Source organism: Chiloscyllium plagiosum, chromosome 1 (assembly GCF_004010195.1).
Source record: "Chiloscyllium plagiosum isolate BGI_BamShark_2017 chromosome 1, ASM401019v2, whole genome shotgun sequence".
In the NCBI taxonomy this organism is placed as follows: domain Eukaryota; kingdom Metazoa; phylum Chordata; class Chondrichthyes; order Orectolobiformes; family Hemiscylliidae; genus Chiloscyllium; species Chiloscyllium plagiosum.
This window is the reverse complement of record NC_057710.1, coordinates 133,977,150-133,998,532: the sequence shown is the minus strand read 5'-3', so window position 1 is coordinate 133,998,532 and position 21,383 is coordinate 133,977,150. Positions and strand designations below refer to the sequence as shown.

Sequence of the window (21,383 nt, the reverse complement as noted above, 5' to 3'; positions counted from 1 at the left end):
GTGTTGAGATTTGGCTGTTTGCTTCCCTTAGTCATTCTCACATGCTCGATAAAGGACTTAAACAGTTGTATTATCATTTAACAATTTTTTTGCCAACAAACTAAGGTAGGGGGTGAAAAGAATATTACTACCCTGGGTTGGGGTGCAGAGCTCAGCAAAGCTAAACGATTCAGATTGCCACCATCTTGAATATCCCAAAGTAATTATCTTAAACATCATTTTCACATAAATACTTTCAAAATAAATAACCTTGTGCTATGAATTACCTGACAGGAGTTCTCTTATCAGTCAAATCTGGCAAAAGGGCTGTACAAATATCTTGTCTAGTTTTCAGAGACTGAAAATGGACTGTGTACAATTACCACTTTTGGCCTTTAGTTCACATTTCCAGAATTTGTAATTTTTCTATTTTTATTTCTCTTACTCTTTCTTGAGTGATAAATTTGGCTGCCTTTATGACCATTGGTGCTATTTATGATGTGTAAATCTTACCTTGTTTTGTGTAACTGGCTGTAAGAAAAGAAGAGATAAAAATGTTTGGCTTTACAGATGAATCCTGGCTACTTCCATTTTAACCTTTTGTTTTTTGAACTCCCTTTCCTGGTTTCTCAATTGCTTTTGATAAACTAGATAACTCTCAACACCACTATAATTAAACTCAATAATCACTTCAATGCGATCAAACATGCCTCTGAAATTTCTCAACTACTACTGCCATCTATATTACTGAACTAACAGCAGAAAAGCAGTGAGAACTGAAATATGTCACTGAGAAATATAGAGAAAAAAAGAACACTGAGAACACTCCAAAAGTAAATGATCCAAGGGAATGCTCCTGGGTAGTACTGGATCATAGAATGTATAACTCAGATGGAGGCCATTCAAACCATTTTGGTAATGCTAAATCTTCACCTAAGGCTTCTTACATTAGGTCCTTTTCCTTGTATTTTCCTCTTGTTATTTCTGATTTGTCCTTTTGAAATGTTTATCTATTTTTGGAAATTATGTTATGCTTGTTACTGCTGGATCGACTAATAATAAAGCAATCTACGTTGCATTGCCCTTGGTGTGATAATAATTCATTTAATGATCCCTTGTTCTCCAAGTGATGGTCTTAAATTTTTGGTTCCTTCCAATTTTACAGTCACCAAATTTTCACTACTGTACACACTTGGGTAATAGTTGATTTTGTATGGAAATCAACAGAAGATCCTTATTCTTCCATGTATCCATGTATAAGTCAATCTGAATTTTAACCAAAAAGATTCCAAATTCTTTTCATTTACCATCCACGTGCGGCCTCTCCCACAGAAAAGTTCTTTCTCGTCTTGTCACACTGCTACCCAACTTGCCCATTTGTCACTTCCCTGTCTAACATTTTCACTCACCTCTTTGCTGCCTGACTTTCACAGGTGAACCAGTAACATCGTTAGTTTCCATAAGACATTCAATACAATACCACAAAAGCAAGATAAGGCCACATGGAATTGAGTATAACATATTCATAGTTTCGTCACAGGAAGATAGGATAGTGAAGAAGGTGTTTGGCATGCTTTCCTTCATTGGTCACGGTATTTAGTACAGGTGTTGGGAGGTCATGTTGCGGCTGTACAGGACATTTGTTAGGCTACGTTTGGAATACTGTGTGCAATTCTGCTCTCCTTCCTATCAGATAGATGTTGTGAAACTTGAAAGGGTTCAGAAAAGATTTACAAGGATGTTGCCAGGTATGGAAGATTTGAGCTGTAGGGAGAGGCTGAATAGGCTGGGGCTGGTTTCCCTGGAGCGTCACAGACTGAGGGGTGACCTTATAGAGGTTTATAAAATCATGAGAGGCATGGATAGAATAAATGGAGATAGTCTTTTCCATGGGTTGTGGGAGTCCTGAATTAGCGGGCAGAAGTTTAGGGTGAGATGGGTGAGATATAAAAGTGATCGAAAGGGCAACCTTTTCACACAGAGGGTTGTACGTGTATGGAATGAGCTGCCATAGGAAGCAGTGGAGGCTGGTACAATTGCAACATTTAAAAGGCATCTGGATGGGTATATGAATAGAAAGGGTTTAAAAGGGATATGGAACAAGTGCTGACAAATGGGACTAGATTAGATTAGGATATATGGTCAGCATGGATGTGTTGGACTAAACATGCTGTACATGTCTATGACTCAATGGCTCTATATTAGCATGGATAGAAGTTATGTTAATGGCTAAGGAGTAATAAGCCATTCTCAGGGTGACAGGCTGTGACTAGTGAAGTGCTGCAAAGATCGGTGCCAGGGCCTTAACAATGTTTACAAATGACTTAGACAAGAAGACAGAGAGCAACATATCTAAGTTTGCTGATGAAACAGAGCTAGGTGGAAAAGGATGTTATCAGGAGGAGCGGACAGGCTGCAGGTTAAGTGAGTGGGTAACAAAATGGCAAATGGAGTATACGTTAGGGAAGTGTGAGGTTATTTGTTTTGATGATAATAGAAAAGCAGAATTTTTTAAAAGAATTTTTAAACTTGTAAGTTTTGATATTGAGAGAGACTTGAATTGACTTACACAAGGAACAAGTTAGTTTACAAGTGTAAGTTGTTTATTTCAAAAGGTTTAACATATTCAAGTTTGAAACAGATGAATATTTGATCTCAGGGAATCAAGGTGCTTTTCATGACTTTGTGCTTAGTAACAAATAAATGCCAATGCATGAGGGTTATAAGGGTTTGATCACAAACAAATACTTGGACTCAATTATTAAGGAGATCAGAGTCGGGAGCAGCATTACAAATTTGGACAACATTTTAATACGCATTTTTGATCTCTTGCTTCATCGTAGCCATGAGAGATTAAATTGAATCGCATAACATATTGCATCATTTCCTCTCTGATAATGTGATCAGAGAACATAGGAGAAAGTAAGGACTGCAGATGCTGGAGATCAGAGCTGAAAATGTGTTGCTGGAAAAGCACAGCAGGTCAGGCAGCATCCAAGGAGCAGAAGAATCGACGTTTCGGGCATGAGCCCTTCTTCCTGAAGAAGGGCTTATGCCCGAAACGCGATTCTCCTGCTCCGCTGTGCTTTTCCAGCAACACATTTTCAGCTCTGATCAGAGAACATAACCATACCAACTTAAAAATATACCTCAACACAGGGGATATCGACACTGTTGAAAACTCATGTTGAGACAGAAGATCTGTGTGACCATACTGAATGGCAGAATCAGACTCAAGGAGTTATATGGCCCCCTAGCAAATAGTTCTTACTTTTGCATTTATAAACTTCCAACAAGGAGGTTGTTTAATTCTAATTGCAACAGATACAGAGGGTGATTTTTCTCCCTTCTTATCTGAGAACTAATATTACTGCCAATTTGGCTGGACTTGCAAACTTACAGACTAGCTTGAGAACTTGAGATCTTCAAGCTCTTCCAAACACAATGCTGACCTTTGTGGCAGGAGGCAGTCAGAAAAGCACTTATGAAAAATCAACTCAAAGAAGGGACACCATGTTTAGTTGTCATGCTGAAATTTCACTCACTCAAGCAGTACTCTGTCGACGGCAACATTAGTAGAGGCAGAGATAAGAAGTTTCCACGGGACTTGCCTCGGACCCTCAACTGCATCATTTTCTTCAAAAAGTTGAACAAGAAATAGAATCAAAACAGCCAACAGATAGCTCTTCCCAGCTCCATAGACACCTGAATAGAAGTGTAACAAAATACAACACAGTGGAAATAAAATGTATCCAGCTAAATTTTGGAAAATAAAATCTTAACCAAACCATCTCTGTCAGTTGACTATCATTCCCTCAAATTTTAATTGGTGGTGTAATTTGTCTTTTAAATTACTGTTCTAAAAAAAAATTGTCTTTTAATCTTAATTCAATCTTTCTTTCCAACTTGTTATTTTGCTTTCTGTTGATGATTTCACCGTTCTGGCATTTCCTTTCTCTGCATATCAACAATTTATCAGTCCGACTGGTTAAGGAGACACTTAGTTTCTATCCCCTTTGACTCTGCAGAGGATGCTGCAGCACATCAGTCTCACTCTAACAGTAATTTGTAGCGCAAAGACTCATGCGAATTAAACGTGCAAGGGCAAGTCTAATGAACAGTGCAGCGCTATTCATTTGTCTACTACAGTTTATTCTGATCCAATATAAAATTGTCCAAAAATTAGTTCAAGAAATACAAATGTGCTGGCTGAGCTAGATAATCTTTCGATATGCTTCAAATACCACTGAAAGGCGAATGGAATATAAAAGTTTAGAAGTTGTGATGGAGAAAGACAAAACAAAAAACATGGCAATAACAAAAATCTAAGCAGCAGTTAATTGTTTTTACCATGGATAACGGTGACTGGCAGAATGAGATCTTGGGGGCTCTCGCCCTTGGCCATCATTATAGCTACTTGTCTGAATGCAGCTGCCTGATCTGTATTCAGGTGAAACTTCCGCATCATTTCTGTTGCCAATGCAACTGTCCGTTCTTTGCACAATAATGCAGTCATTACCATGGGCATTTTTAATGCAGGTGAAATAAATCTTCCTTTTCCAGACTTGACTATTGCTTCATCATAACAGGGCCTATAGAGTGAAACAAAACATTAGTTTTTCTTAAAGGATCATATGGCTTTCTAAATAGCGATATGGAAGCTAAACTTGTCATGTCTTAATACCAGTAATGCTGAATTAAAAACACAGAATACAAGTAACCATTATTTAGTTTCAATTTGTTAATCAGGAAAATTGAGAGGCTGTCATGTGTATAGTACATGTGCATAGATCAATGCAATGGAGATAAATGAAAAGATAGAAACTAATCTCTTTGCTCTTTAGTTATTTCTCCCCGCTTCACACCACTGATATTATGTGAAATTCACAGCACAAAATGAGAAAAATATGCTACCAAGATTAGTATACAGTTTTGTTTCCCCACAAAGGGTGGCCCACTTGTCAAAGCCCAGTGCATCACATTCACACAAGAGTGTGGCCTGTGATACTGAAACCAAACAGGAGGGGACAAATTAAAATATTCGATATTCCACCTTGATGAAAGGAAAAACAAGTCAAGGTGTTCAATAAATTTGTGTTTCAGTTTAATAATCAAGTTCTCTTTAACAAAAATGAGATTCTGTTTACTTGCCAGAGAAACTAAAGTAATAAATATTGATGTCCAATACAAAATTCAGGTGTTTGTTCGACCAGAGTTAAATAATTGAATTCTAATTACTTTCTTTATCATCTTGCTTCAATTATAGCCATTTATTTATAATACAAATCTGTTTTGTTTTTTAACAGAAGCCAATACAGATTGCTCTTTATGGAACCACTGAATGGAACGATTTTTTCATGCCTTATATTCAGGCTGAACTTTCAGCTGTTTATGGGGGCAGGACGAAAGGCGAGTGGACCCAGAATTTCCTGCTGCAGATCAGAGTGCTGTTTTCTGGCACAACATTCGGCCCAACGGATCCACACTGACCCTCCAAGGAGCATCCCACCCATACCCAGCTCCCTATCCTATCTCTGTAACCCCATATTTAGCATGGCCAATCCACCTAACCTGCACATCTTTGCACTGTGGGAGAAAACCGGAGCGCACGGTGGAAACCCACAGACACAGAGAGAATGTGCAAACTCCACACAGACAATTGCCTGAGGCTGGAATTGAACCTGGGTCCATTGTGCTGTAAGGCAGCAGTGCTAACCACTGAGTCACAATGCTGCATTATTTACAAGAATGGGATAAGGACAATACAGGTGGCTCAGTTACTAAATAAACCATATAGTGAATAGCTGAGAGATATTGCATAGGCCAGGAAAGTTTCTCATTTGATCTAACAAGTGATTTAATCCAGCGTGTCAGTTGAGGTCATACACTAGCCTCGCTTGACTAGAAAGGGTTAAAAAAAGCAGCTCAAATTCTGGCTTCAGATTACAATCTAGCAGCTCTACTGGTTAAACATATGCATTCTATTTGACACAGAATTGGGTTGAATTTCTGTTTCTAATATTCGGACAAGGTTGATGAAAACCAGGTTGATGAATTCCAGGTACCCACAAATTTATTTCAGAAGATCATGAAAATATATTTGCAAAAATTCTATTTCTATTTGACTAGGTTTTCGGGACCCAAATCCTCTGTTGGGTTAAAATCTCCACTTCTCTCACCCTCACTCAAACTTGAAGAATGGCTATGAGGCTAGGCAATTGTTATAAAAATGTCACAGTTCTTTCGGGTAAGATGGGGGAAAATTGGAGGAAATATACTGAAAACCCACAAAGAATACATATTTCTAAATATGAAAGTAGAATTTTCTGATATCAAAGAAAAAGCTGCAATTAATTTAAATTTGCATATTGCAAACAAATTAGCATTTTCAATTAAAAGCTTTTATAATTATAGTTCCACCTGTCATTAAAGATTTCTAAAAAAAAACTTCTCTGAGTTTTGTGAGTGCACAAGTAATAATGATCAACTTTAAGATATTTCTGTATGGAATACAAAACTGAATTACTTACATTTTGAGCAAGTGTGGCAGTAGAGGAAGAGAGGCTGGGTTGACATGTTCCTGCAGATTTCGTAGACAGTTAAGTTCAGTGCTGGCATTACCAACAAACAAAGCATGAACAATCACTGGAAAAACAGAAGAAATTCCTAGAATTAGTCATCTTTAACTTCAACTACTAGATAATTACAATGATTTCAAAGTGTACGTATGTGCACTGTTTGTACATCATAGCAACTAGACACAAAGTTAATTATAACCCTTTTTCTTGATGGTCTAAAAATCAGGAATCTGATAATGCATCAAAAAACAAAGCTCTTCAACAATGTCCACTGAAACAAGCTTAGAGCAGCCAAAACAAGGTGTGCAACTGATGAGAAAATTATCGTTTAAGCTTTGAGACATGGTGTGGAATCTTGTAGAGGCCAAAGAGATGTGGGTTTTGGCTAGATTTGCCTTGCCAAGCTGCTTCACACCAGTTAGTGCTTTGGCAATTCAGCTCAAGCCAAAGACTATCAGTACTGCTGTACTGACATCCTTTTTAGTGCAGACAGGTTGCAGGTCAAACTTGTCAGTAAGGATCTGACTGGGGTCAAGATTAGAGTATTGCTGGAAAAGCACAGCAGGTCAGGCAGCATCCGAGGAGCAGGAAAATCGATGTTTCGGGCAAAAGCCCTTCATCAGGAATTGGGTCAGGTCATCTTGTTGTACATAATGGAGCATAAAAGTAAGGAGGTTTTACTAAACCTTGACTTGAGTCAGACCGCAGCTAGAATATTGTGATTAGTTTTGGGCCCTTTATCTAAGTAAAGATATACTGGCTTTGGAGGTAGTCCAGAGAAAGTTCACTACGCTGGCCTTGGGTATGGAGGGATTGTTTTATGAGGAAAGGTTAAGTAGGATAAGCCTGTACTCATTGGAGTTTAGAAGGATGAGAGGTGGTCTTATTTAGGCATACAGGATTTCTAGGGGACTTGACAGGTTAGATGCAGAAAGGCTGTTTCCTCTTGTGGTAGAGTCAAGGTCCTGAGGGCATAATCTCATTATTAAAGACTTTACAGACAGAGTTGAGAAGGGAACTAAATTTGTGAGATTTTGATTTTACCATAGAGGGCTGTTGAGGCTTGGTCATTAAATACATTCAAGGTTGAGATAGGCAGATTTTTAATCAGTAAGGGTATCAAGAGTTAGGGGGGAAAGTCAGGAAAGTGGAGTTGAGGGTTATCAGGTCAGCCATATCAGTAAATGGTGGAGCAGACTTGATGGGCTGAATGGCCTACTTCTGCCACACCTTTCGGTCTTTTGAATGCTAGCTCAAATTATAGGTACACAAGTAACTACATGTCTTAAATTTACTGCAACAGAATACAGGTATTAGGTTTCTGATATTTCGGTTAAATCTCTGAGGAAACAGAGACCAAAGTATGCTGACATTTTCCTTTTTATTGTCACTAATTTACTTTCTCTGAGGCTGCATTGTTAATGTATTGACTGCATTAATGTCTCTCTGGAAAAGCAAAGATAAATAATACATCTTCGATCCTGTTCATAACACTGAAACATTTTTGGTTCAAATTATCTGGTGCAATATCCCTTACTCTTGAATAAAATGATTTAATATACTAAAGCATGATCAAAAATGCAGCAAAACTTTGGTATTGTGGGGACTTTTAGACCTAAACTCCACTTAACCAGCAAGTAGTCAATTTTTCAACATGCTGGGGTTGGTTTCAGGTAAATTTCAACCATGACGGAGATCCAAGATGGCGGCGACTCAGTAGGTCTGAGTCTGCAAAGCTCTGCCCAAGACTCAGGCAAAGTGGGGTACTCACCCTCACCTCATCTGCTAAATTGTTTAATATAGTTTTTGCCCCAGCAGCCTTGGCCATTCTGCATCAAACTTTAGCAGTTTGATGCTTTTTAAAATGACCAAAGGCAAAGGCTCTTGCAGTTCGCAGCTGGCAGGGACCACTCCCCTCCCCCCGCAGCAAAAGAGACGTCTGCGATCACTCCGGAGGACTTACCTGCAGAGGCGAGGCTGATCTCGGAGATTGTTAAGCTCCGAAAGAAAATTGATGCATCTATCAAAGAGACCCAGCCCAGGTGGGAGTCGATCTTGGTCATGATGCAGATGCATGACCGAGAGATCGAGAAACTCCGGCAGCATGTCGGGTGGGGGGGGGCAGACCAACGGGCCGCGGCCTCCAAGACCGCTGCCGAGTCATCTATGGGTCAGGTCCAGGCTCTGGAGTGTCGAGTCTGGACCTTAGAGGAACATATCGACCACCTTGAAAATTGAGGTCGTCGGAAAAATATTCGGATGCTGGGCCTTCCCGAATGGGAGAAGGAAGGCCAGCTTGTTGATTTCCTGGAGCAATGGCTCCACAGCTGCTGAAATTGGAGTCGGAGTTGGGCCGCATGCGGATTGAGCAGGCCCCGGGTTGCTGTGCCAGTGCCCCCACCCAGTCCTAGTTCGACTTCAACACTACAGGGAAAAACAAATGCTGCTGGAGGCCTCCAGAATCTTGGGGAAGGATCCCCATGCCATGATATACAAAGGCTCAAAGATATTGTTGTCCCAGGACTTCTCTCCGGCTGTGGTTCGCAAGAGGAAGACATTTGATGAGGCAAATGTCTTGGGTTACGCCACACAACTGTAGGGGGAGATTTTAATTGTATCATCGACCCAAAGACGGACAGGATACCTAGGAGCTCTGAGGGCATATCTTTGAGATCTGAATAGGGTGTTGTGGCTGGTAGATGTGTGGAGGTGTCTTCACCCTGACAGTAGAGACTTTACTTTTTATTCTAACCCACACAAGTGCCATACCAGAATCGATATGATTTTTGTCCCCTCGACCCTTTTGAACTCGATACTGTTTTGTAAAATAGGTAATATAACTATTTCCGACCATGCCGCAGTATATATAGAGGTTAAGACTAGTGATGATGAGATAGGTTCCCGACATTGGTGTATGGACACTTTTCTATTGAAGTTCATAAAATAATACTTGCTGGAATTTAAAACCTTCTGGGATATCAACTCAGGCACGGCCAGTAACCCTTCGGTGATGTGGGAGACTGCTAAGGCATACACGCGAGGCTTGGTTATCTAATATTCTGCGACTCGGAAAAGACTAAAAGGAGAACAACAGGGTCTGCTTGACTGAGGTGGTTGAGACAGCGTATGTTGATCAGCCCTCCATTACTAAACTGCAGCAGATCACAGCCTTTGAACACCACACTTACTCAAACTGCAAAGAGGGAGATATTATTTGCGAAGCAGAGATTATTTGAATATGGCGGCATGCCTGGCAGATATCTTGCCAGAAAGAAAATGGCTCCTCAAGCCATTACGTTTATTAGAGAGAGTGCTGGTACCCTGACTTGTGATCGTAAAAAGATCAATGCAGCATTTAGAAAGTTCTATTTCAAATTGTATAAGTCACAGGACTGTGAGGATAGAACGAGGAAGATGGAGTCTTTTTTTAAAATCTGGCCCTCCTGGGCCTAACCTCAGAGCAGGTGTCGTTCTTGAATGCCCCCCGGCAACCCAGGAAGTACAGGAGGCGGTGAGGCAGCTCCAGAGTGGCAAAGCGCCCAGACCAGACAGATTTCAGGCTGAGTTCTATGAAGAATTTAGAGGGAATTTGGTTGGGCCACTTATAAATATGTATAATTATTCACATAGTCAGGACTGCCTCCCGCCTTCTCCAAGAGAAGCAAATATTTCTCTCATTCTTAAGAAGGGAAAGACTCAGATGACTACTCTTCGTACAGACCTTTATCCTTGTTGAACGTGGATTTTAAAATTCTCTCAAAAATATTGGCATTAAGATTGGAGCGGGTTTTACCATTCATTATAAAAGAGGACCAGGCGGGGTTTATAAAGGGTTGCAGATCAACTAATTACACTTGAAGAGTCTTAAAGATGGTACAAGCCTACCAGCAGGGAGCGATACCGAGATTAGTTGTCTCCCTAGATACAGAGAAAGCATTCGATTGGGTAGAATGGCCATATCTCTTTTATAAGCTGGAACGGTTTGGTGTTGGAGAGGTCTTTACTAAATGGGTTACAATATTATAAAATGATCCCAAAGCAGCGGTGATTACCGATAGTTTAAGCTCGGATAGCTTTAGCATTGGCAGAGGTTGTCATCAAGGATGCCCTCTCTCACCACTATTGTGCTAGTGATTGAGCCGCTGGAGGAAGCTATACAAGCTGACCCTAATATAACGGCTCCAGTGGTTGGATCAGTAAGCACAAAATTACTGTCTATGCAGATGATGTCCTCCTTTTCTCAAATGATCCATTGACATCTGTGCCCAGCTTAATTCAAATGGTTAACTTATTTACTATGTTCTCAGGTTACAAAATCAATTTTATGAAATCGGAGGCCATGTTGCTGGGAGGTCTTGCCAGTATATCCAATTTTCTGGACGGATCCTGTTTCCCCTTTCAGTGGTCACTGGGAGGTTTTCTTTATTTAGGTATTTTTATTACTCTGGCATTTGGTCAGCTATATAAAGCCAATTATACACATTTATTAGAGAAAATAAGACGAGACTTTCAAGGCTGGGAAGATCTCCCGATAGCCTGGCTAGATAGAATAGCTTTGGTTACGATGAATATTCTACCTCGCCTATGAGAATGCTCCCCTTGATGCCGAGACAGGCACTGCGTAAGCTTTATGATTGGCTTGGCTCCTTTATTTGGAGCCATAGACTTATTAAATTAGAAAAGCTGCAGCTTCCACAAGTAAGGGGTGGGCTGGATTTTCCAGATTTCAGGAGGTACCAATTGAGCCATCGTGCCACCCCGATTGAGGTATCAATCGGGATGGCACGGTGGCTCAGTGGTTAGCACTGCTGCCTCACTGCACCAGGGTCCCAGGTTCGATTACAGCCTTGGGTGACTGTCTTTGTGGAGGTTGCACATTCTCCCAGTGTCTGCGTGGGTTTCCTCCAGGTGCTCCGGTTTCCTCCCACAGTCCAAACATGTACAGGTCAGGTGAATTGGCCATGCTAAATTGCTCATAGTGTTAGGTGCATTAGTGAGAGGGAAATGGGTCTGGATGGTTTACTCTTCGAAGGGTTGGTGTGGACTTATTGGGCCAAAGGGTCTGTTTCCACACTATAGGGAATCTAATCTAATCTAAGCTCTCTATTATCTTATGTAGCTGATTGGGTCTCTTGTGACCCACAATCAATGTGGTTAGATATTGAGGCCTCCCAAGCAAAATGTCCCCTCAACAATCTACTATTTATGGATAAGATGAGAGTTATTATGGCTCATTGTAAAAATCCTTTTGTTTTAAATACAATCAAAGCCTGGAGGATAATGCAGCAGGATGAGGGTAACCTACAAAAAACCTCCCCTTATACCCCAATAGTGGGAACGTTGGGATTCCATCCAGGGCTGACTGATGCTGTATTCAAAATCTGGGAGTCCAGAGGTATCTCCTGTTTGGGAGATCTGTTCGATGGGGAGGTCATGATGTCCTTCGAACAGCTACGTCAGAAGCTTGGGCGGTCTAGCAAGGACTTTTTTCGATATTTTCAAATACAAGACTTCATACAAAAGAAGACCACATTGATAATTAATCCTTATAAATCGGATAAGGAAAGGAGAGTGCTTCGGCTGATGGGTCCGCCCTCGGTCAGTATTCTCTACCACCTACTAGGTAATAAGGTATCGAAGGACATGGAACGGTTATATACAAGAATTGGGGATGTGGGAGGATGTCTGAGAAAATGTCAGAAAGATCTCTATCTGCAACAGAACTCAGGCTATTCAATTGAAGATCTTCATAAGGCTCACAAAGCACCTGAGTGAATTGCAAATTTCAAGGCAGGAGCATCTCCAATGTGTCCTAAATGCAAAATCGAAGTTGGTACTCTCACGCATTGTCTGTGGACATGCCATAAGATCTGCAGATAATGGGACAGAGTATCGAATGTCTTAGCAAAGATTTTGGCTACGGAGATTGGGTTGGACCCAGTGTCTCTACTTTTGGGCTCCCGAAATTTCCCCTCTTTGGATGTATACGGGAGGAAATTATTCAGTATCCTTTCCTTTTGTGCAAGGAAAAACATTTTAGTGAATTGGGTATCCGAAAGACCCCCAGGACTTTCAAATTGGCATAGGATAGTCATGGAATATGTCCCACTTGACTTGCTTACGAATATGGTGCACCAAAAAATGGAATTATTTCATAGAACATGACAGCCCTTTTGAACTACATTGACACAGATATATCGGCCATATTGTTCAGGGCCTTTGCTTAGCTGTGGTAATGGTTCTGGCTGGTTCGGGGGCTCCCAGGAGGAGGAATCCTGTATAAATACGGGTTTTGTTATGACTAGGTATACATTTATTTTGAATATGTATCTAGTTATTTATTTACTCATTTATTTTCTCTTCTCCTTTTGTTAATTGTCAGTAACGTATGATATCCTATTTTATGTTTTGGTAGTTTATAGAATAGATTAGTAGTCAGTTTTTTAAAAATTCTAAAATGGTGTTGTTATTATATTGTAAAGTTGAATACACTAGTTTGTACTATTTTTGTAATTTTGAAAAAAATCTCAAAAATCTTCTTTTTCAATAAAAATATCTATTAAAAAAAAAACCATGGTACCAGTTCATTCTGTTCAAATGCTAACTGAATGAGTGCAGGAGAACTGAAGATTGCTTGAAGTGATAAATCCTGCCCTTCACATGGTAACTCAAGCATTCATTTATTACCTCCTACCTGGTGCCTTACAGCACCAATAGTCCATTCTTTATTTGTTTCCTCGTGAGTATTTGCAGGATTTTCTACAGTAGGGAGGAAATATAGCTGTACCTGTGCATTTTTCCTCATCTGACTTTCGTACACAAACACTTAATATTGACAACAAGATAAGGCACCAGCCTGGGGAAAATACCATCTTATGACCTTCCTCAATACTTTGTCCACCTCACTTTGAGCAAATATCTTATTGGTACAGCAAGAGGCGGATACAGCCCAACAGCCTTTAATCCCCTTTCCCTGAATCAAAATGGATTGGAATACATAAAAAGTATCTGTGAAAGGTATCTGTGGGAGCAGGGGTCGAAGAAAGAGAGAAGGTCTTGAATAATCAGAAACATTTCAATAAAAAATGACAGAACAGATATCAACAGAAGAATTACAGAAAAAGGGGTGTCAAAATTACATTGTTTTGATTACTTCCTGAGCATAAAATGGTAGCTTCTCGGTTGAGGTGTCTCCCCTATCTGAATGGATTTCTTGTTATCATTTAGTGAAGATAAAATTTACCATCTAGTTTAATTACTCCTCGTGCTTAAATACAAAGAACTTGTGGCAAGGTGGGAGAGGAGAGAAACAGAACAACACAGAATGAAGAACTTACTGTCTGAAGGCCATTTGGAAGGAGAATAACCTTTCAGAGGCAAAAGCTCGACTTCACTTGTTGAGGATGGTCCGTAGAAAACACTACATGCGATGAAAGTGTCCAATGGATCAAACATCAATGTTTTTGATACAACCCAGAGGTCATCTGTCATAATTTTTAAAGAAAGGAATCATAAAAATATGATAAATAACTTATCTTCCCTGTTCTTTTATTCCTTCCCCCATTAGAACTTGGCACCAGATGAAAACCAGAGATTACTACTTTTAGCTACTTCATCAATGACTGCACCCCACCTCCGTTTTAAAATCAGATATTGGATCGTTTGCTGATCCTTGGAATAAATCAGACTGCATACACATGGAGAAAGAGCTGGACAAAATCTAGGTTTGTGCTGATATATGCTTTCCACCATTTGTATTCAAGGTATGCTGGGTGAATTAGCCAAAACCTGTGTGTAGTTTTCTGAATTAAACAGGAGACACACTGAGGCCAGAATGCAAGCATTTGAACAGCATGACACGCATAGTCCCCTCCTCCAAGAAAAGTATTCTTCACAGTTTTGGCTATATTGACGGCAGGTAGTACCCTAGCTACCACTTCATTCTACACAAGCAAGGCTACTGGGCCTGTAGCTACAAGTCTCCAACTAGTCCGGCACAATTCCCAGACAGAGGCTGTGTGGTGCAGTCGTAACTCCTGAGTCAGCAAACTCTCGTGGCTGGAATTTAGAGGATATCGGTGGTGGTGGCATGGGAAGTTGTTTGAGATTGATGTTTCCTTGGCAGGATGGATTAGAATTTGAGTAAAAGATAGGAAACAGAGGGTAGGTATAGATGAGCATTTCTCAGACTGGAGACAAGTTGAAAGTGGTGTTCACCAGGGATTGATGTTGGGAGCTTTGCCTTTTCTAATTTATATAAATGATTTAGAGAGGATGTTGATGGCAAAACTTCTAAATTCTCAGATTATACTAAGCGAAGGAAATTAGTGAATTGTATGGATGACATTGAGCAACTTCAAAGGGACAATGACCATTTGGCCAAAGCGGCAGACATCTGGCAGATGAATTCCAATGCAGAGAAATGTGAGGTAATGCATTTTGGTAGAAAAAACATCAAGACACAATACAACTCAATGATACAACTTTGAGGGGAGTACAGGAGCAGAGGGACATTGTGGTTCACGTACATAATTAATGCTGGGTAATCCAAGATGGAGGACAGGAAAACTTTCTGGCTCTAACAACTGCTCCTTTTTTCAGGTATTTTAGGTGGTGGAGGTGATTTCCTCAAATTCCAGCAGCAGCAATTACAGTTTTACATTCTGTTGCATTGTCTTGCAACTTTGGGGGAAAAAAGTCAAAACAACAGCAGTTTTAAAAGGGAGAAGAACACACAAAGGAAGCACATGATGAGGTCAGTGCAGGAAAGAGAGAGAGAAGGAAACTGATACCACAGTGTACCTGCACAGTTACTGCCTTTGCTGTTTGTGTGTCACTGGACATCGGAGTGCATCTGGGAAAATTAACAAACAGTGAAATTCACAACTGATCTTGGAGCAGCTGTTTGGGCAAAGACACAGCACAGAAACAGATAAGTGAATTGTTTTAAGTGTGGCCTACAGAAAGTCTGCAGTAGTGGGTAGTGTGGGTTCTTTCTTGATTATATGTTTTTTGAGATATGTCTCTTGATTAAACTTAAAATATAAGCCATAATTAATAATTTAACCTGGGGCAGTGTTTCGTAGAGGAATAAGACAGTATTATTTCCTGGGCCTGTAGACTGTGAAGGAGCAAAAATGGCCTTTAGTACAGTGATATGCGCTTTTTACAAATGTGGGAGTTTAAGGAGAGTTTACAGGGGCAGATTATATCTGCAATAAATACTGTTGGTTGTGAATCCTATCAGATCGAATGGATTGGTTGGAAAGACAGTTAGAGGCAATGAGGAATTTGTAACAGCAATGGGATGTGATGAATGGCAGTTATAGGAAAGGGGAAAGTCTCAGATACTCAGATACAGTCACATGGATGGGTTAACTCCAGGAAAGGTAAGAGAGGTAGACAGGTAGAGCAGGAGTCTTCTGTGGCTATCTCCATTTCAAACAAGTATGCTGTTTTGGAGAATGTAGGGGGTGATCAATTCATAGGGGAACGTGGCACAAACAGCCAAGTTTCTGGTATTGAGACTGGCTCTAATGCAACGAGGGGTACGTCGGGTACCAAGAGATCAATTGTGTTAGGGGACTCTCTAGTCCGAGGTACAGACAGACATTTCTGTGGCCAGCAGCAAAAAAAATCAGAATGGTTTTTTTTTAGATTACATTACAGTGTGGAAACAGGCCCTTCGGTCCAACAAGTCCACACCGACCCGCCGAAGCGCAACCCATACCCCTACATTTACCCCTTCCCTAACACTACGGGCAATTTAGCATGGCCAATTCACCTGACCTGCACATCTTTGGACTGTGGGAGGAAACTGGAGCACCCGGAGGAAACCCAAGCAGATACGGGGAGAACATGCAAACTCCACATAGTCAGTCGCCTGAGGCGGGAATTGAACCCGGCTCTCTGGCGCTGTGAGGCAGCAGTGCTAACCACTGTGCCACCATGCCGCCCAAAGGCAATTGGTGTGTTGCTTCCCTGGTGCCAGGATCAAGGATGTCTCAGAGAGGGTGCAGAATGTTCTCAACGGGGAGAGGGGCCAGCAAGAGATCATTGTCCACATTGGAATCAATGACATAGGAAGGGAAAAGGTTGAGATTCTGAAGGGAAATTTAAAAGAGAGTTAGGCAGGAATTTTAAAAGGAGGTCCTTGAGAGTAGTAATATCTGGATTACTCCCAGTGATATGAATAGGACGATAGAGCAGATAAATGGATGGCTGAGGAGCTGGTGTATGGGGGAAGGATTCACATTTTTGGATCATTGGAATCTCTTTTGGGGTAGAAGTGACCTGTACAAGGAGGATGGATTGCACCTAAATTGGAAGGGAACTAATCTACTGGCAGGGAAATTTGCTAGAACTGCTTGGGAGGATTTAAACTAGTAAGGTTGGGGGGGGGGGTGGATACAGATAGTGAGGAAAGAGATCAATCTGAGACTGGTACAGTTGAGAACAGAAGCGGGTCAAACAGTCAGGGCAGGCAGGGACAAGATTGGACTAATAAATTAAACTGCATATATTTCAATGCAAAGGGCCTAACAGGGAAGGCATATGAACTCATGGCATGATAAGGAACATCGGACTGGGATATCATAGCAATTACAGAAACATGGCTCAGGTATGAGCAGGACTGGCAGCTTAATATACTAGGATACAAATGCTCCAGGAAAGATAGAAATGGGGGGCCAGAGAGTAGGGGGAATGATGTTTTTGATAAGGGACAGCATTACAGCTGTTCTGAGGGAGGGTATTCCTGGAAATACATCCAGGGAAGTTATTTAGGTGGAACTGAGAAATAAGGAAGGGATGATAACCTTATTGGGATTGTATTATAGACCCCCTAATAGTCAGAGGGAAATTGAGAAACAAACTTGTAAGGAGATCTCAGCTATCTGTAAGAATAATAGGGTGGCGACGGTAGGGGATTTTAACTTACCAAACATAGATGGGGACTGCAATTGTGTTAAGTGTGTACAAGAAAATTTTCTGATTCAGTATATGGATGTACCTACTAGAGAAGGTGCAAAACTTTACCTACTGTTGGGCAATAAGGCAGGGCATGTGACTGAGGTGTCAGTGGGGGAGCACTTTGGTGCTAGCGACCATAATTCTATTAGATTTAAAATAGTGATGGAAAAGGATAGATCAGATCTAAAAGTTGAAATTCTAAATTGGAGAAAGCCCAATTTTGATGGTATTTGGCAAGAACTTTCAAAAGCTGATTGGGGGCAGATGTTCGCAGTAAAGGGTTGCTGGAAAATGGAAAGTGATCAGAAGTGAGATGACGAAAATTCAGAGAAAGTATATTCCTGTTAGGGTGAAAGGAAAGGCTGGTAGGTACAGGGAATGCTGGATGACTAAAGAAATTGAGGGTTTGGTTAAGAAAAATTGAAACTTTATTGCTGGAACAGCACAGCAGGTCAGGCAGCATCCAGGGAACAGGAGATTCGATGTTTCGGGCACAGGCCCTTCTTCAGGAATTCCTGAAGAAGGGCCTGTGCCCGAAACGTCGAATCTCCTGTTCCCTGGATGCTGCCTGACCTGCTGTGCTGTTCCAGCAATAAAGTTTCAACTTTGATCTCCAGCATCTGCAGACCTCACTTTCTCCTTTGGTTAAGAAAAAGAAGGAAGCGTTTGTCAGGTATAGACAGGATAGATCGAGTGAATCCTTAGAAGAGTACAAAAGCAATTGGAGTATACTTGAGAGAGAAATCAGGAGGGCAAAAAGGGGACATGAGATAACTCTATTTGCCAAAGCTAAGAAGAATCCAAAGGGTTTTTACAAATACATTAAGGACAAAAGGGTAACTAGGGAGAGAATAGAGCCCCTCAAAGATTAGGCCTTTGTGTGGAGCCAAAGAAAATAGGGGAGATACTAAACGAGTATTTTGCATCAGTATTTACTGTGGAAAAGAACATTGAAGATATAGACTGTAGGGAAATAGATGGTGACAACTTGAAAAATGTTAATATTACAGAAGAGGAAGTGCTGGATGTCTTGAAGCGCATGAAGGTGGATAATCCCCAGGACCTGATCAGGTGTACCCTAGAACTCTGTGGGAAGCTAGGGAGGTGATTGCTGGGCCTCTTGCTGAGATATTTGTATCATCAATAGTCAAGGTGAGGTGCTGGAAGACTGGAGGTTAACTAACGTGGTGCCACTCTTTAAGAAGGGTAGTAAGGAGAAGCCAGGGAACTATAGACCAGTGAGCCTGACGTCGGTGGTGGGCAGGTTGTTGGAGGGAATCCTGAGGGACAGGATGTACATGTATTTGGAAAGGCAAGGACTGATTAGGGGCAGTAAATATGGCTTTGTACGTGGGAAATCATGCCTCACAAACTTGATTGAATTTTTTGAAGAAGTAACAAGGATGATTGATGAGGGCAGAGTGATATATATGATCTATATGGACTTCAGTAAGGCGTTCGACAAGGCTCCCCATGGGAGACAGATTAGTAAGGTTAGATCTCAAGGAATAAAGGGCGAACTAGCCATTTGGATACAGAACTGGCTCAAAGGTAGAAGACAGAGGCTGGTAATGGACAGTTGTTTTTCAGAGGCCTGTGACTAGTGGAGAGCCACAAGGATCGGTGCTGGGTCCAGTATTTTTTGTCATTTATATAAATGATTTGGACGCGAGCATAAGAGGTACAGTTAGTAAGTTTGCAGATGACACCAACATTGGAGGTGTAGTGGACAGCGAAGAAGGTTACCTCAGATTACGACAGGATCATGATCAGAGAGGCCAATGGGCTGAGAAGTGGCACATGGAGTTTGATTCAAATAAATGCGAGGTGCTGCATTTTGGGAAAGCAAATCTTAGCAGAACTTATACACTTAATGGTAAGGTCCTAGGGAGTCTTGCTGAACAAAGAGGCCTTGGAGTGGAGGTTCATAGCTCCTTGAAAGTGGAGTTGCAGATAGACAGGATATTGAAGAAGGCATTTGGTATGCTTTCCTTTATCGGTCAGAGTATTGAGTACAGGAGTTGGGAGGTCATGTTGCGGCTGTACATGACATTAGTTAGGCCACTGTTGGAATATTGCGTGCAATTCTGGTCTCCTCCCTATCGGAAAGATGTTGTGAAACTTGAAAGGGTTCCGAAAAGATTTACAAAGATGTTGCCAGGGTTCGAGGATTTGAGCTATAGGGAGAGGCTTGACAAGCTAGAGCTGTTTTCCTCGTAGTGTCAGAGGCTGAGGGGTGACCTTATAGAGGTTTACAAAATTATGAGGCGCATGGATAGGATAAATAGACAAAGTCTTTTCCTGGGGGGGAGTGGAGGGGGAATCCAGAAGAGAGGGCATAAGTTTAGGGTGAGAGGGTAAACATATAAAAGAGACCTAAGGGGCAACTTTTTCAGGCAGAGTGTGGTACGTATATGGAATGAGCTGCCAGAGGAAGTAGTGGAGGCTGGTACAATTGCAACATTTAAAAGGCATTTGGATGGGTATATGAATAAGAAGGGTTTGGAGGGATATGGGCCGGGTGCTGGCAGGTGGGCTGAGATTGGGTTGGGATATCTGGTCGACGTGGATGGGATGGCCCGAAGGGTCTGTTCCCATGCTGTACATTTATATGATTCTATGACTCTGAAGATGATCAGGCAAGTTGAAATAGTTAAGACTTACAGAACCCTTGAGTTTATAAGTTAAGGCACACACCATAAGAGCAAAGAGCACTACATTTTGTCATTTACATAAATAATTTGGTTGTGAACATAGGAGGTATAATTAATAAATTTGCAGATTACACCAAAATTGGAGGTGTAGTGAAGAGCAAAGAAGGTTACTTTAGATTAGTTCAGATGGGCTAACTGGTCTCCTTCCTATAGGATGGATGTTGTGAAACTTGAAAGGTTTCTGAAAAGATTTACAAGGATGTTGCCAGGGTTGGAGGATTTGAGCTAAAGGGAGAGGCTGAATAGGCTGGGGCTATTTTCCCTAGAGCATCGGAGGCTGACGGGTGACCTTATAGAGGTTTATAAAATTATGAGGGATATGCATAGGATAAATAGACAAGGTCTTTTTCTTGGGGTGGGGGAGTCCAGAAACTAGGGAGCATAGGTTCGGGATAAGAGGGGAAAGATATAAAAGGGACCGAAGGGGCAACTTTTTCATGCAGAGAGTGGTGCGTGTATGGAATGAGCTGCCAGAGGAAGTGGTGAAGGCTGGTACAACTACAACATTTAAAAGGTATATGGATAGGTGTATGAATAGGAACGGTTTAGAGGGATATGAGCCAAGTGCTGGCAAATGGGACTAGATTAGGACATCTGGTTGGCATGAACGAGTTGGATCAAAGGGTCTGTTTCCATGCTGTACTCCATGACTCTACATCTTTACAAATCATTGGTCAGAACACATTTGGAATATTGTGTTCAATTCTGGGCAGTTTAGTCAAGGAAGGATGTTCAAGCCCTGGAGAGAGTCCAAAAAAGATTTACTAGTATGATATCAGCAATGAGAGATTTCAGAGACAAGGAAAGATTAGAGCAATTGGATTTATTCTCCTTGGGGAGAAAGTGAGGTCTGCAGATGCTGGAGATCAGAGCTGGAAATGTGTTGCTGGAAAAGTGCAGCAGGTCAGGCAGCATCCAGGGAACAGGAGAATCGCTGGAGGCTTCGGATTTGTTGTAGGTACTGGTTGTCCTGGTTGGGTCCAAGTTTTGTTGGTCGGAACGTAGTCCGGAGTCCGTGCGGGATAAGTCAGTTCCGTAGGCAGGTGCTGAGGAAGGAGATGTGGCTGTGGTAGCGAGTCTGTTTGAGAATGTGGCTGAAGAGCTTCTGTGCAGAGGAGATGACCTGGGGGGTGCAGTGAGA

The 21,383-nt window shown here is 41.4% G+C and overlaps 1 protein-coding gene across 4 annotated transcripts in view; it reads right to left on the bottom strand.

The window, feature by feature from the left end:
• Positions 1-21,383, bottom strand: part of LOC122553550 (protein ZGRF1-like) — a 96,703-nt gene that overhangs the window by 33,547 nt on the left and 41,773 nt on the right. For all 4 annotated transcript variants that reach the window (XM_043697519.1, XM_043697528.1, XM_043697538.1 and 1 more), the window contains 4 exons: positions 13,895-14,041; positions 6,510-6,624; positions 4,330-4,571; positions 3,525-3,684 (listed from right to left, as the gene is read on the bottom strand). In XM_043697519.1, coding sequence (XP_043553454.1) covers positions 3,525-3,684; positions 4,330-4,571; positions 6,510-6,624; positions 13,895-14,041 — 664 coding nt within the window. The remainder of the gene's footprint in view (positions 1-3,524; positions 3,685-4,329; positions 4,572-6,509; positions 6,625-13,894; positions 14,042-21,383) is intronic.